Source organism: Coenobita brevimanus, chromosome 61 (genome assembly GCF_032717465.1).
Source record: "Coenobita brevimanus isolate Jiangsu-jjx chromosome 61, ASM3271746v2, whole genome shotgun sequence".
NCBI lineage: Eukaryota > Metazoa > Arthropoda > Malacostraca > Decapoda > Coenobitidae > Coenobita > Coenobita brevimanus.
This window is the reverse complement of record NC_137014.1, coordinates 38,273,411-38,287,760: the sequence shown is the minus strand read 5'-3', so window position 1 is coordinate 38,287,760 and position 14,350 is coordinate 38,273,411. Positions and strand designations below refer to the sequence as shown.

At 39.7% G+C, this 14,350-nt stretch overlaps 1 protein-coding gene and 1 pseudogene across 4 annotated transcripts in view; both read left to right on the top strand.

The window, feature by feature from the left end:
* Nucleotides 1–280: 280 nt before the first annotated feature.
* LOC145403535 (uncharacterized) overlaps nucleotides 281–14,350 on the top strand; it is a 29,615-nt gene continuing 15,545 nt past the window's right edge. For 2 of the 4 annotated variants that reach the window (XM_080275204.1, XM_080275203.1), the window contains exons 1-6: nucleotides 281–314; nucleotides 1,184–1,282; nucleotides 8,636–8,755; nucleotides 9,256–9,342; nucleotides 9,637–9,775; nucleotides 10,603–10,651. In XM_080275204.1, coding sequence (XP_080131330.1) covers nucleotides 1,228–1,282; nucleotides 8,636–8,755; nucleotides 9,256–9,342; nucleotides 9,637–9,775; nucleotides 10,603–10,630 — 429 coding nt within the window. In that variant the 5' untranslated portion in view covers nucleotides 281–314; nucleotides 1,184–1,227 and the 3' untranslated portion in view covers nucleotides 10,631–10,651. The remainder of the gene's footprint in view (nucleotides 315–1,183; nucleotides 1,283–8,635; nucleotides 8,756–9,255; nucleotides 9,343–9,636; nucleotides 9,776–10,602; nucleotides 10,652–14,350) is intronic. The other 2 variants (XM_080275205.1, XM_080275206.1) reach the window with 2 other exon arrangements.
* On the top strand, nucleotides 2,885–3,003 carry LOC145403838 (5S ribosomal RNA; annotated as a pseudogene).

The window sequence follows — 14,350 nt, the reverse complement described above, 5'->3', positions numbered from 1 at the left end:
AAATACAGGGGGTGCGGCTCCATTTTCTATGGCAGTAATAATGACAGCATCTGGTGGTAAAGCTGTTCTAGAATTCGGGACCATAAATTGCTCCATTTGATTACGTACTTTGTTAAATTGCTTAGCATAATTACGTCTTCATATACATTATTAGGATGACAGACAAACTTTTTTTTTTCCTAAGGTCCTTTTCATAATACATTAGTCATAGAACTGCAGCCGTTCCAGAAGGAGGATGAAATATTTCAATTGTCAATCTGAGTCAGTGGGTGGTTGAGGTTTGTTTCTAGTGCATTGTAATTTGTGTACGAAGTGTAAGTATCACATAAAAAATCTGAATTACATTAATTAAATTAGTCTGAGCCTTGCTGCCTTTGAGCTGTTGTCAAATTCTCAATGATTGCCAGAAAATCTGGAGTAAAGGGTTAAACATGTACCATCATATCTATCTTTAGAGATTAAGAAGGAAAGTGAAGGACTATGAAAAAAAAAAAAAAAAAGTATTTCTGGTAGGAGCATTGGTCAAAACACAAGTAAATCAGTCGTCAGGAACCTATTTCGCCTTTCAGACAACCAGGAGGGGGAGGCTAATGTCAGACCAAAATACTGCTGGGGTAGTCCCTGACAAGGAAAAGGCAAAACTAAATAATTGTCTTAGTAATAAGTCCTATTTAGAGAACATTTAGGAACACAAAGGTTTGAATTAATACACTTGATTTAAGAGAAGAGGTAGTTGTTTGTGAATTTTAGTTCTACAAGTTAGCCACCCCACAGCATGTAAGCTAGGGCAGCTCAGTTCTGCAGGTGTACCATCATTATTAGTAAACATCTAGGATAAGTTAAGCTGGTATATATGTGTGTTTGTTTTGTACACATACGCCATATATAAAGTGTATAATATGTATGTATACAATCACTTGGTACATGATCATTCTTCTATATTATCATTAAGAATTGGGGACCTTTTTCATTCTTGATTATTTCTCACAATCACCGTGATGCTGATTTCTCATTATACAATCATTTTTCTGGGTTATGCAGTCACTGTAATGGTAAATTCATTAGCCTATATGAATGATCATTTTGTGATCTTTTTTAAAAATGTATATCATAAAATCAGGGCATTTATATGCCACATATAAAGACATGATACATATTACATTAATAGATTTCTCTGTTACAGTAGTGCATTTGCAGTTGAGGGCAGTGGAGGTAAGGGCAAGTGTCATGTCAAGTTACCAGGACGACAACAGTATCCCACTGGTGGATGATGACCCATCAGGTGAGTTTCAGACCATCACACAGAATGGAGTGACAGAAGTTTGTGAAAGGTGCTGTATATACAGTAAGACCTCACTATAATAGACTAATTGGGGCCCAAACCGTTCTGAAAAATGCAAAATTCCGAGAAAAGCGACATTCGGAATTTCCCCTGCTAATCCGGACTTTTTCTGATATGTCAGATATTAGTCCAGATCACATGAACAGTTTTTAAACTGATTTGACTACCATTGCGGTACTGTACTGTGTCGTAGCTTCACATTATTCAAGTGGTATAATATTTATAATAATACTGTCCTGTGCACTGATAACCATGCCTTTTATTTACCTTACTGTGGTGAACATAGCTGAAGTGGTCAGGCAGTCCGGATTGCGTCTGGCTTTATCAGACTTTTTCCGATATGTAGGAATTTAGTCCGGTAGCTACTATCTATCTATTGCCAGACAGCAAAATCCCAAAAAGGGTGGCCATTTGACACTGAGTTAGTTGTTTTACAGGGAGGGGCACCAACCCTCCACCAACCCACTTGTTGACTTGTAGGGAGCATGTATGTTTTGGTTATATGGTTACCATCCAGTGTTGTAAATGGTTTCTTGGCTTACAGGAAACCATTTGGCTTGTCACTCAATGTCAAGCCGCCTGTAAAGGAAAGAGAAGATATAAGAAGTGACAGGAAAGATAGGAGAAATAGGAAGAGAGGAGGGCAGGCACAGAAAAAAAATGATAAAAGCTAAGGAAGTAGGCAGCACTGCGTCAAGTGAGTGGATGTTGGTCGCCACCACCTACCAATAGGTAGCTACTCAAGTCCGATAAAAGCGAATTTTGGTCTATTGAAGTCCGTTATATTGAGGTTTTACTGTAATTTTTAAAAACCCATAACTGGTTTAGTATGTAGATCTACGTGTGTCAGTAGCTGCCCTGCACAGGTTTAGTATGTAGATCTATGATAAACATTTTCAGAGTTCCTTCGACCTCGAGTCCACTTGATAGTGGTCTGGTGAGACGTGGCATATCATAATTGACTGTATGGCATCCCTAGACTCGATGTGTAGTGTGTCCGTCTAGTGGTTTTGTCAGTAGATGTAGCGGTAAGTTCAGTGACATTTTTGACATAGCTTAAGGGGGAGAGTTCAGATAAATTTTTGACCAAGAAATGTTATTTTTTTTTTTTTTAATCCTTAGCTACCTAAACTCACTAACAGTCAGTAACAAAACCTGTTTTGGGCATTTGTTGTGCAAACGGGTTTAAAGCCTATTTAAATGCCTGTGTGTTGGCTGCTAGGTAAGCAGAGAATCACCTGGCCTGCGTGGGGTGCGTATGTTGTGTTGTAGACTGCTCATGAAAGAAGACTTTTGTTACCCCTCTACCATTTTCTTGGTCTGCTGAGAAGAGTTAATTGAAAACGTTTGTGCATCCCAGCCCAGACTGATTGACAAAAAAAGCTTGTGTTTTTGCCAGGTACTTTGAAGATATTTCATTTTTCTTAGAGACTGGTGTTAGAAAGATGCCAAAGCAATCAAAAGCACATCAGGCTGTTGCTGAGCGTATAAGGAAAATTTTGTGCAAAGGACCTGATTATGAGCCTATTCTTACTTTTATGCTTTTTTATGTGTACCACGTTGAGTACACCGCTTCCCGTCCGATCAGCGAAGTTAAGCAACGTTGGGTCTGGTTAGTACTTGGATGGGTGACCGCCTGGGAACACCAGATCCTGTTGGCATCCCTGCGTGTCAAGTGGGGTTGGTGGAGGATTAGTGCCCCTCCCTGTAAAACAATTAACTCTAATCCCTTGGCCACCCCATTTGGGATACATGGCGTCTGGCAATGAATGAATGAATGATGTGTAAATTTCTAATTATAGTATTTGGTATTTAGAGACAAGTTACCAACATATAGCGGTTATTTAGGTGTGCAGTGTGTCTGTGCTCTGTGCAAAAGCGAAGAAAGATGCAAGATATGAATATGCTCAGTGTGAGCGGTACCACACATTTCAACCATTCTAGAAGATGGTGAGATTTTGTAAATAGTGTACTGTGCATAGTAATGATCTGCAAAATGCCATTGAAAAAGCCATGAGAACAGGCAAAAATTGAGTGAACATAGCAACCATGTGTGGCAGCTTGAGTATAGCGTTGCCACATAGTGACTGTAAACAACAGTTTCTGCAGTTATTACATAAAATTATTATAAGTAGAACACTAAATAAGTATAATAAGGTAAATAAGTATTAAAATAAACATATTTGCAAAGTGTCTGCCCACGTACGGTAAATGATGAAAAATCGGTGACAACAACATTAAATGTGGCACCACCGTACCCTTCCAGCTAACCAGGGGAGATTCCTGCATGACGTCACAGCCACACGCACGAGGGGATTCTTCACCCATGGGCTATCTGTACATAAATCGTTGAGTACAGTATTTTTTTGTGTGCATGATTGTTCATTGTACCAAAAGGAACCTTTTTAGGGGGGAGGGGAATTTACTTTTGGTCGACCTGGAGAAGTCATCTTTGGTATAATCAGGCCAACCAGTAACAGTTTAATAAGAAGGTGGATCACAGGTCTGCAGTTGAGTCAGGATAAGATGGCCTGGAAATCTGTTTGTCTCACCCACCTGATATGAAATGCTGGGAGCTGATAATAGACAAATTGATACTGAAGTTACGAGATAAAAGGAAATACAGTATCTCTCATTTAGCCAGACATGCAGTATCTGGACCTGGTCATTATCCAGATACTGAACCTTGGCTTTGTTAAACCATTATTTGAATTTACTTGCCATTAATCGGACTTAAAAGTCCCCAAGAACTTCGGCTAGCCATGTTCAAACATTCAGTAACATGGCCGCTGGGCTCAAGCTGTGAGCGGAAAATAGGCCATAACCCACAACCAGGGCTAAAATGTCCACCCCTGTACTGAATTGTCAAAGTCGCGTGCTGGTCCGATCACTCCCAACGAACCTCCAGCACCCGACTAATACGACTGTAACCCACAATCGGTGTCAAAACGCCTATACGCATCCCCACTGAATGTTCAAAGTCGTGCGGCCACTGGGCTAAGTCTTCCCCAACCGCCACCACCGTCAAACACAGACCACAAGCCACAAGCACATGTTCAGCGACAGCAGCTGTCTGCCTGTCTACTGAACATTGGTCACTGGGAGTTTCGTTTCTGAATGGCCACCAGGCATCAAACAGACCACAAACCGCGAGTAAATGTATGGTAAAAGCGCCTGTCTGCCTTGTGACGGGTGAAAATCCTGCCTACAGCCTTGTTTCTCCCCCCTCCCATCCCTTCACCATACCTTCCTCGGCCCCCCCTAACTCTCTCAGTCCCTCCCCTCCTTCATGCTGATAGCACTGACTCATGAGTTTTTAATTTTTTTTGCGATTTATTCAAATGCTGTTGGTTGTATTGAAATTCCAAAATGACCAAGAGAAAGCTCATGAAATTCTTCATCTAGACATTCTGCATCTAGAAGGTGCCGGCAAAATACACGTATTGCACTAGGATGGTGGGAAGTTATATGAAGATAAGTTTTACTCTTCAACACTATTTTTTCTCTCTGCATTTCTGTACTTTTACTCATCAGTTTTCTGTGTTTTTATTAGCTTATGAACACCAGCAATGATGATGGTATGCCATTTTTACCAATTTAACCAATTTCCGGTATCTCCCTATGTGTCAAGTGGGGTTGGTGGAGGATTAGTGCCCCTCCCTGTAAAACAATTAACTCTAAGCCTTGGCCACCCCGTTTGGGATACATGGCGTCTGGGAATGAATGAATGAAAAATATTTGGCTGTGGTGTTAATGTTCCTTGTGGTGTTGATGTAGATGTGATAGGAAGCGTTATGAGGAACACACTGAGGTGGTTTGGCCATGTGGAGAGGATGGAGGGTGAAAGACTGACGAAGAGAGTGTATGTGAGTGAGGTGGAGGGGGGAAGAGGGAGAGGGAGGCCGAGGATGAGATGGAGGGATGGGGTGGAGAGGTATATGAGAGAGGGGGGTGTGAGTTGGGAGCAGAGCAGTGAAATGGCGGGGGACAGGGCGACTTGGAGGTGATTTGTTTGTGGCCACCCCAAACGGGATTGAGGCGTCTGGCAATAGATAGACAGATAGATATTTGGCTGTGGAATTTTTTTGTAGCCAAGGAGCAGTTATCACTGGTGTCAGATAACTGATTATCCAACCATCCCGAGGTTTTTTGTGGATGTTTGTTTATGCATTGTTTCCTGGTGTTTAGCATTAATATGGATATTCCTATGTATAATGGCTAAATATGGCAGATTATTTTTTTTATTCATTTCTTTTTCCTTCCTCCGTTCTGTTATTAAAAAAAAAAAAAAAAATGACGAAAACAGTGCCAGAATTAGGAGGGGTACTGTACATACAATAGTGTATAGGTAGGGTGTTTTTTGGTTTTCAGTGTGTGTGTGTTTTTTTTAATGGTTTTCTTGGTGTTTAACATTACTCTGGATATTCCTGTATGTTTCCATGTCTAAATATGGCAGTGACCTGAAAACAGTGCCAAAATTAGGAGGGGTACTGTACATTCGGAAGTGTATAGGTAGGATGTTTTTTGGTGTGTTTTTTTTTTTTTTCATTGTTTTCTTGGTGTTTAGCATTACTTTGGATATTCCTATGTATATTTTGATGTCTAAATGTGGCTGATTGACTAGAAAACTGCCAAAATTAGGAGGGGTAGCTACTGTATATACAGTAGTGTATAGAGTGTTTTTTGGTTTTCAGTTTTTTTTTTTTTTTCGTTTTTTTTTGGTGTTTAGCATTACTTTAGATATTGCTATATGTGTTTTGACAACTAATATGGCAGAGAAAACTGCTAAAATTAGGAGGGGTATTGTACATACAGCAGTGTATAGGTAGTTTTTTTGTTTTTTTTTTCAGGGTTTTTATGGTGTCTAACATTACTTTGGATATTCCTGTGTGTGTTTTGATGTCAAAATATGCCTGAATGACTGGAAAACACTGCCAAATTAAGCAGAGGTACTGTACAAATAGGATAGGTAATAGGTTGGAGGTTGGGTATAGGTTGGGTCTGGATATAGTAGGGGGGATATTGTTCATTATCCAGAGATTACCACTACTCGGACATGCCTTTGGCTCTATTACGTTGGATAATTGAGGGATTACTGTACCATAGGTAGTATACTTGTATTCATTTTCTTTGTATCCTTGTAGGGTACATACAGTCCATTGAAAAGAGCTGTCACAGTTGTTGGTACTGAGGTAGTAGATGTAGTAGTTAATGGAGAGACTGTATATGCTATATAGGATGGTGAAACAGGTACCGTATGTATATGATTGAGTCTGGAGGTGGGTTGAGGCATGAGAAGTCAAGGAGGTGGGTGGATATGGTACTGTAAATGAGTGTGAGAATGAGGTATAGAGGTTAATAAATTTCTAAGGAACTTCGTTTTGTTTTTAAAGGCTCCAACATGCTTGCATGCGTCGGCCTTGGTCACCTAATGGCGGCTTTCCACGCTGCACGATCCATTGCAGCCTCCCTGTTCAGTCTCTTAACCCTGAGGTCACACTTAATGACCTCGTCCCATGTCTTTCTCGGTCTACCCCTCATAACCCCACCCCCAGTATTAACACTTCTCACCTTCCTCACCCAATTACCATCCCCCATCCTCTCCACATGTCCAAACCATCTCAATCTACCTCTCTTCATCACAACACCAATACACTCCAGTCCCATCCTACCTCTCAGCTCTTCCATCATAAACCCAGCCCCCACGGACCTTGCACGCAGGGACACACTACACATCCACCTAATCATTGTCATTTCTGTACGTTTGAGCCGGCGAATATCCTGCTCCTTTACTACCCAGGGCTCACTACCATACAGCATTACACTCCTAACACATGCTGCATACAAAGACCCCTTAGCACATAGGGAGAGCCCTCTCAATGTCAGAAGAGGCAAGAGATCCCTGAACTTCTTCCAGCCACTTCTCACCTAGCCACAGAGCTAGCTCCAGCCCCACCTCCAGCACGCAACATGTCTCCCAAATAACAAAACTCTTCCACACACTCAAGAGATTCACCAGCAAGTTCAATCCTTTCACGCCAGACAATCTCCACCTGCTCTCCCCGACACGCTTTATGCATAAAATCAGCATTATCTCGCAGTCTACCTCTGATACCACTACATCTCTTGTGCACCCATTTATCACAAACACCGCACAAGATAGAATTACTTCCCACGCCCTTGTGGCAAACTGCACATGGCCACTCTCCCTCGTCTTGACAGTACTGCCACCAACCCTAGATATCATCACTTTTGTTTTATCTGCATTTACCCTTAAGCCCTTGTGCCCCATACCATCTCTTCACTTCCTAAACCTTTCCTCTGCCTCCCTTTCATTCTCTGCAATCAACACCAAACCATCAGCATACAACATCTCCCATGGGAGTCCGTTTCGGAAGTCACGTTAGAGGGTGTCAAGTACCATGATAAACAACATGGGACTCAAAACTGACCCCTGATGCACACCAACATTCACGGAAAACTCATCACTCAAATCTCCATTCACTCTTACCTGGGTGTGAGCACCCACATACATATCCATAACCACCCTAACCAGCCACTCCTCCAAGCCAAGCTTTCTCATTGCCCACTTCACCACCTCTCTAGGGACCCTGTCAAAGGCCATTTCGAAATCAACAAAAACAAAATACAGATCCCTTCTCCTACCAATATATTTTTCCTGAAGCTGTCGAACAGTGAATATGTCATCAGTGGTCCCCCTACCTGGCTTAAACCCAAACTGCATCTCATCAATATTCACTCTCTAATCATACCTTCTAAAACTCTCTCCATTATCTTCATTATCTGATCCAAAAGCTTTATACCTCTATAATTTCCTCTTTCCTGGGCATCATCCTTCCCTTTATACACATTTACAGTTACACTCTTCAGCCAATCATCTGGGACAACACACTCATAAATAATCATATTTATCAGGTCAGTGAACTGATGGGGATTAAGTTGGTTAGCTGATGTATGTATTGAGATGCACATGGCAAGGGTTTGGCACCTTTTAAAATTCGATTGTTGACTATGTATATGAAAATTATATATGAAGTGCATCTGTAAAGAAGAATGCAGAAAAATATGCTTGTGTAGTGGAGTTAGGATTCAGGGGCTTGAGTGATGTGTGAATGATCATGTATCCATCACTAGGCCTGGTGTTTCTGGATCCTACCTTACCCATATTTAGGTGAGAATAAGGCTCAGGATGATAAGTAAATACATATGGTAATGAGTAATTTTTGTGTGGTTGAAAATACAGGTAGCTAATGGTTGTTTGTTTATGGTTAGTGGTGGTTGATGATGATCGGACAGCTGCCTCAGAGATCTCGGCAGATTCTACTCGGGGACAGAGTCTGGAGTCCATCCCCTCTGCCTACACCAATGGTTCCAACAGTCCCCTTCACAACAGTAAGTTCAGTTGTTCCATAAATTATATCACTGTAGCACTAATATTGTTTTAAATTTGCTTCAAATCACGTATCAGGTTACGTGGAACCCTTCAACCCGAGAACATATTCTGTTTGACTCTGGCCATTGCCATACAGTGTTAGTTAGTTGAAGAGAGGGTGAAGGGTTTAAGAGTGTGCATGGAATCATGAGATTTTTTTTTTTTTTTTTTTTTTTTTTTACAGGTACAGTTTTTGATACTGTAAGCTTGGTAGTATTCATAATTGTGGTGGTGATGATTATCTAGTAGTCATCCATCTAGTGACATACTTGGAATCAGGAGTGATACCCCAGTGATTTATCCATGTAAACCACATGCAGTATAGCAAGGAAGGTTACAATGCTTTCTTACTGCCCGTACTCTCATCAGTAATTTTCATTAATTCACAGCTCTCCAGTTGGATAAGTTGTATGGAAATAATGCTAAGGCAGTTTTCTTGAATGTTCTTCCCCTGTAATAGGCTTGGAACCAGACATGTCCCCAGATGAGCAGGAGGAGAAGGCCCGGCTGATAGCACAGGTACTGGAGCTGCAGAACACACTTGATGGTGAGTTCTATTTCTGTTTATGTACACTGTGGTTTAGTGCTCTGTGGTTTATGGAGTTTACTCTTTCTGCTTAATTCTCTAGTTACATTTATCTGCCTTAGATCCCATTTGGGTGGTTTCCGTTGGTTCACTGCTGCCCATACAAATTGGTGAAACGCCAGACTCGTACATCTGCAGTTTGATTTAGTAGGCTGTTGTAGCAGGCAGCACATCATTATGTGTCACCCAGTTTATCAGGTTAGATACCCTAATGAGCCGAACCTGAACAATATATCCCACCCTGTTTGTGGTCAGATCTGTCCCAGCGTGTGGACAGTGTGAAGGAAGAGAATCTGAAGCTGCGATCTGAGAACCAGGTGCTTGGCCAGTACATCGAGAATCTCATGTCTGCTTCGTCAGTCTTCCAGTCTACCTCACCCAAGACCAAGAAGAAGTGAGTCATGCTTGCTCATTTGTATTTTTTTCTGTTCCCCTCTGATACCTTGCTCATCTCTTTGAGTTCAAGTCTGTATGTACTGTACACTATGTCCCTTCATTTATTTATTGACCTACATAACTTGTCCGTTTAAACTATCATTTCCCTTTCAGTTGATAAACTTTTTTTTTTTTCCCAATTGGCTGTTTCTTGTTACTATGTCCCTTTCATAATATAAAACAGTGGATACATCTGTTCCTTTTCTTCACCGAATCATGGGATATGAGCTAGTAAGTTTAGTTGTTTTGTTTAATTGGTTTGTAAGACACATCATACAAGTGGGGTAAACTTGACATAAAGGTTATTATGTACCGTAAGTATTATGTCATATGAATTTTCAGGTTATGGTGTAAGGTAATAGTCATATAGAGTTGGTAGTTTACGTGGCTGGCAATTTCGTAACTTCAGATTTGTGTGGCCTGATTTGCAAGACAGTAGCCTTGTGTAACCTGGCATAACATAACCATTTGTAATCTTTATCTAACAAACTCATACTTAACATAACCATTTGTAATCTTTATCTGACAAACTCATACTTAACTTTCTTGCCTAAAATGAGTGAAAAATTATGATTGCAGTTATCTTACAGCATGTCACAAAAAAAGAGTTCTTTTGCAGATACAGTACTCATGTCTGGTATTGTTTCATGAACACTAATGGCCATTTGGAATTATAGATTAGATTGTTACTACATAATAAGAAACTAGGGACTACCAAATCTTCCTTGTGTATGTGATGGAAGTAATTCATGAAAACAAAAAAGTACATGTGAGGTTTTGTTGCAGTAAGCAGTGGCGCCAGTTTGAAGCTTAATTATGAGAGAGTATCCAGCAGGTAACCAAGCTGTTAAGCTTTATTCTCTGCACTCTGAACTGTGCCAGCAACAGAGCAATACCATACTACTACCACACACAGAGTCAATTATCCTTCTCTTTCTGTGAAAGAGAGTTCTGTTACTGGTAAAGGTACATTATAATAGTTAACTAAAGTAATCTGTTGATTGTCTGACAAGGTGTCAGTGGCATTTGTACTAAGGGGGGGCTGGGGATAATTGAGGTAGGTTTTAAGCCTTTGGGTACATAAAAGGGATAAAAAATTGTCAGATGAATTTATGAAGTTAATATTTGATTTTGAGGGGAAAATACTATCAGCACCATTCATTGTCATTTGCAAATTTGTATAGTAATTTACTTAGTGAGGTGTGTGAGAAATTATTGCAATAGAATAATTGACTCTGAATATTTACTTGCACTCACCCGATCACAGTTGCCTACCAGAGTCTTTTTGCTTGATGACCTGTGCACTGTGGCTTCCATGGGCCAAATTCACAGACAGACCTTGTTATCAGCTACCTCTCGTAACTCAGCTTTGTCTTCGTAGAAGGAAGAAGAGATAGGAAGATTTTGCACTCTTCTTTCCTTGTCAGTCTTGCAGAAACAAATCTTAGTTAAATTGATAATTTTTCTCCAAGATTTGCTTTGCAGGAAGGACAGTGAAAGCCCAGTTTTGAGCCTTTTCTTGTCTCTAACTCTTCTTGCAAAAATAAACCAGTGTTACAGGAGGGAATTGATTACAAGTTTGTTTGTATTCCAGCACTGCAGTAATGTCATAACTTTATCATTGATGTAAGAATGGCAGTCTCACACATTAATCACCACATAATGCTTCTCTTTCATAAACTCTTAAAGATATAAGGTACAGTATGCACATGAATTTCATTAATAATTTGAACTGATAATGGTAAAATCATTGCTAAACTCAGAATTGCAGACTTGAGTGTAAACTTTATGTATAAATATGGGTATTCTCCTACCTCAGCCAACTTTATTCATCCTATAGTACCTGGTAACGCCTCACTAAAACTCACGCACACATAAGTAGAGGTTACGATGAACCACTTGATGAGGTTTGATGAAATTCACCAAGACAGGAAGAAGGAAGAGTCAGTTAATACCCACCTGCTTCCACACTGTGCAGTACTCTTATACAGCACATTACCACTTCGTGATGCTTCAGCATTAAAGTGTTCAAATTCTTAAGGCACTGTGCCATTGTCTTCTCCTAGATAGAAATTAACCAAAGTTATTGTAGGCTGAACATGGTGAGACTTGTGTCATGTGATTATTGTTTGATGAAGTAGTTTGAATTCCATGATCTTCCCTGCTTTTTCCCTAACCTCAGATACAACCATTGTTAGTTGTTTGTCTGTTGTAAATTTCTTAGTAATCCTTTCCTTTGTCATTGTAAGTATCTTTACCCTGAATCTTGGTCTTGCTTGAAAAGAGAGTCACTTTGGCACTAAGCTTTGCAGTCGATAAACCAAGATGGAAATGTGTCATGTGTTGCTTCACCCGATTTTTTAATCATCATCATCATTCTCATCATGATCTTTCTTCCCACCTAATACTAATTTATAACCAGCTTGTTGGTTTAAAGCATGTTGCTCATAAGTACTTGTTCCAATTGAACAGCCATAGGGTGTGTTTCAGAATTATTCAAGGAGGGGATTTTTTTTTTTTTTTCTTCAAAGATGACACCACATTTGATACTGCTGTAATAAATTCAGTGACACTTATGTATCAGTTTTTGAGGCAAAAGAGGTTCATCAATATCTCTCTTACATCTCTTAATGTGTGGGTGTTGTCTTTTGATGTAGCTATAAAGCTATTGGATAACAAAGCACCAGTGTGATACAGTACTGTATTTTCACCCCATTGCTGTTGTTATATGTTAGTTTAGTTAATTCTTGCTACTTCTGGACAGTTTCATTCAACTTAGGAAAGATTTTTATGTTGAAGGGGTTAATGATGCTTGTATCTAACCCCTTCAGTTGAAAAGTTTCCAAGCTGAATGAAGTAACCTGGTGGTAGCAAGAATATAATAAAGTTCATTATCAAAATGAAGAGGTTAATTCTACAAGTACCTGTGATTTAGCCTTGGCACTGCTACAATATCATGTGAATTACATCATTTGTAAGCTTCTGACTCATTAGCCTGTGTTCTGTTTGTAGTTCATATGTACAGGATTGATAGCATGGCAGGTTTTATTGTTGTGAGAATATTGTTACTGTTCTGTGATATGGATACTAAACTTACTACTCCAGTTGTCAACATTTTGCATTTGCCTGCATTGTGCTTCAAATATGTCTCATATTGCCTTGCTGAGCTTTGTTAGATTTTGAGAGGGGAGATAAAAAATGGACCACACTAATTTAAATAAATTTATGTTTAAAGTAAGCTGGATTGAAAGTGTACATATAATTGTGTTAATGCACTGTTAGCTTATTGTTAGCTTACCGTAGTTTAGTACTGTACTGTACAGGAGATCAAGTAAAATTTTGTGTACAGTATAAATCACTATGTGATTTGTATGAAATTTAGACTGGGAATAGTCGTAATTGAAGAAATAGGTAAGTCTACATGATGTTGAGAGACAGTGAGAGTCTTGAAGCAAGCCATATTTTATGCTTGTGGAGAAGAGGCTGTTGGGGTGTGTTAGTGACAAGATGACAAGGGAGGTGAAAGAGAACATGCTGCATGGTGAAATTCAGAGAAGAGGAGAGAAATGGTGAGATAGGCAATAAGAGTCAAAGAGTAAAAGTGAACTATGAGAAAACAGTGACACATTAATATCAGCAAAAGACAGAGGAATTAGGGTCAGTTAATAATGCAGAAATGATCGTGCACTGTATGATCATCAAGCAATTGTTCCCTTTGTAGTAGATCATGCTCAGCCCAGGTAGGTGGGGGGTACTGCAATTATGATTTTGCTTTCTCTTATAATCCACATTCCAAAAGAGAACAAAAGCTGTGCTCTAGCTAGCTGCATCCCCTCACCTCTTCCATCATGTGAAGCTGGGGTAGGGTGACAGTGTGTTGTTAGTCAAGTTTAGTAAATTATAAGAGTAATTTTGGGCACTTGTACATCACTGCAGTGATGTCTTTTTTAAGTGTATTCTTAAACTAACTGATAATTTTATTCAGTTCAGGGGAGCCCCCTTATAGTGATATATATACTGTAATTAGTGCAACATCTCTTCCAACTAGTGTGAAAAGTCTCTCCCAAGCTGAATAAGAGTCTCTGAAAGTAGCAGTAATAAAATATAAAGTACAGCATTGGAGTGAAGTTGGTAAAGTAGTGTTAAGATTCAGTTGTACAGTATGAAACACCTTATAGTACAGTAATGTGTGTCTTATTATTAACCTCTTCAGTCTGGGTCATATCCTGTTTTATTTATTTCTGCTGTTACTAGATGATTCTTCATATTATGAAGGGACTTTCATACTGAAAGAGTAACACTGCATCAAACCTGATAGGTTAAAAAAAGTTTATCTTAATCTGAATAAAATATTCAAGAGACAGCAAGAGCAAAACAAATGTGTTTTCCTTGGGCTGAATGGGTTACAACCAAGCATTCCCATCCGTTATTGCAATATACTTCTTATTTTTCAGTAGCTTGCTCCACTTACCATATGATAAACTCTAACCCACCTTCAGTATTACCCATAAACAGACCCTTGTATTGTGTCCAC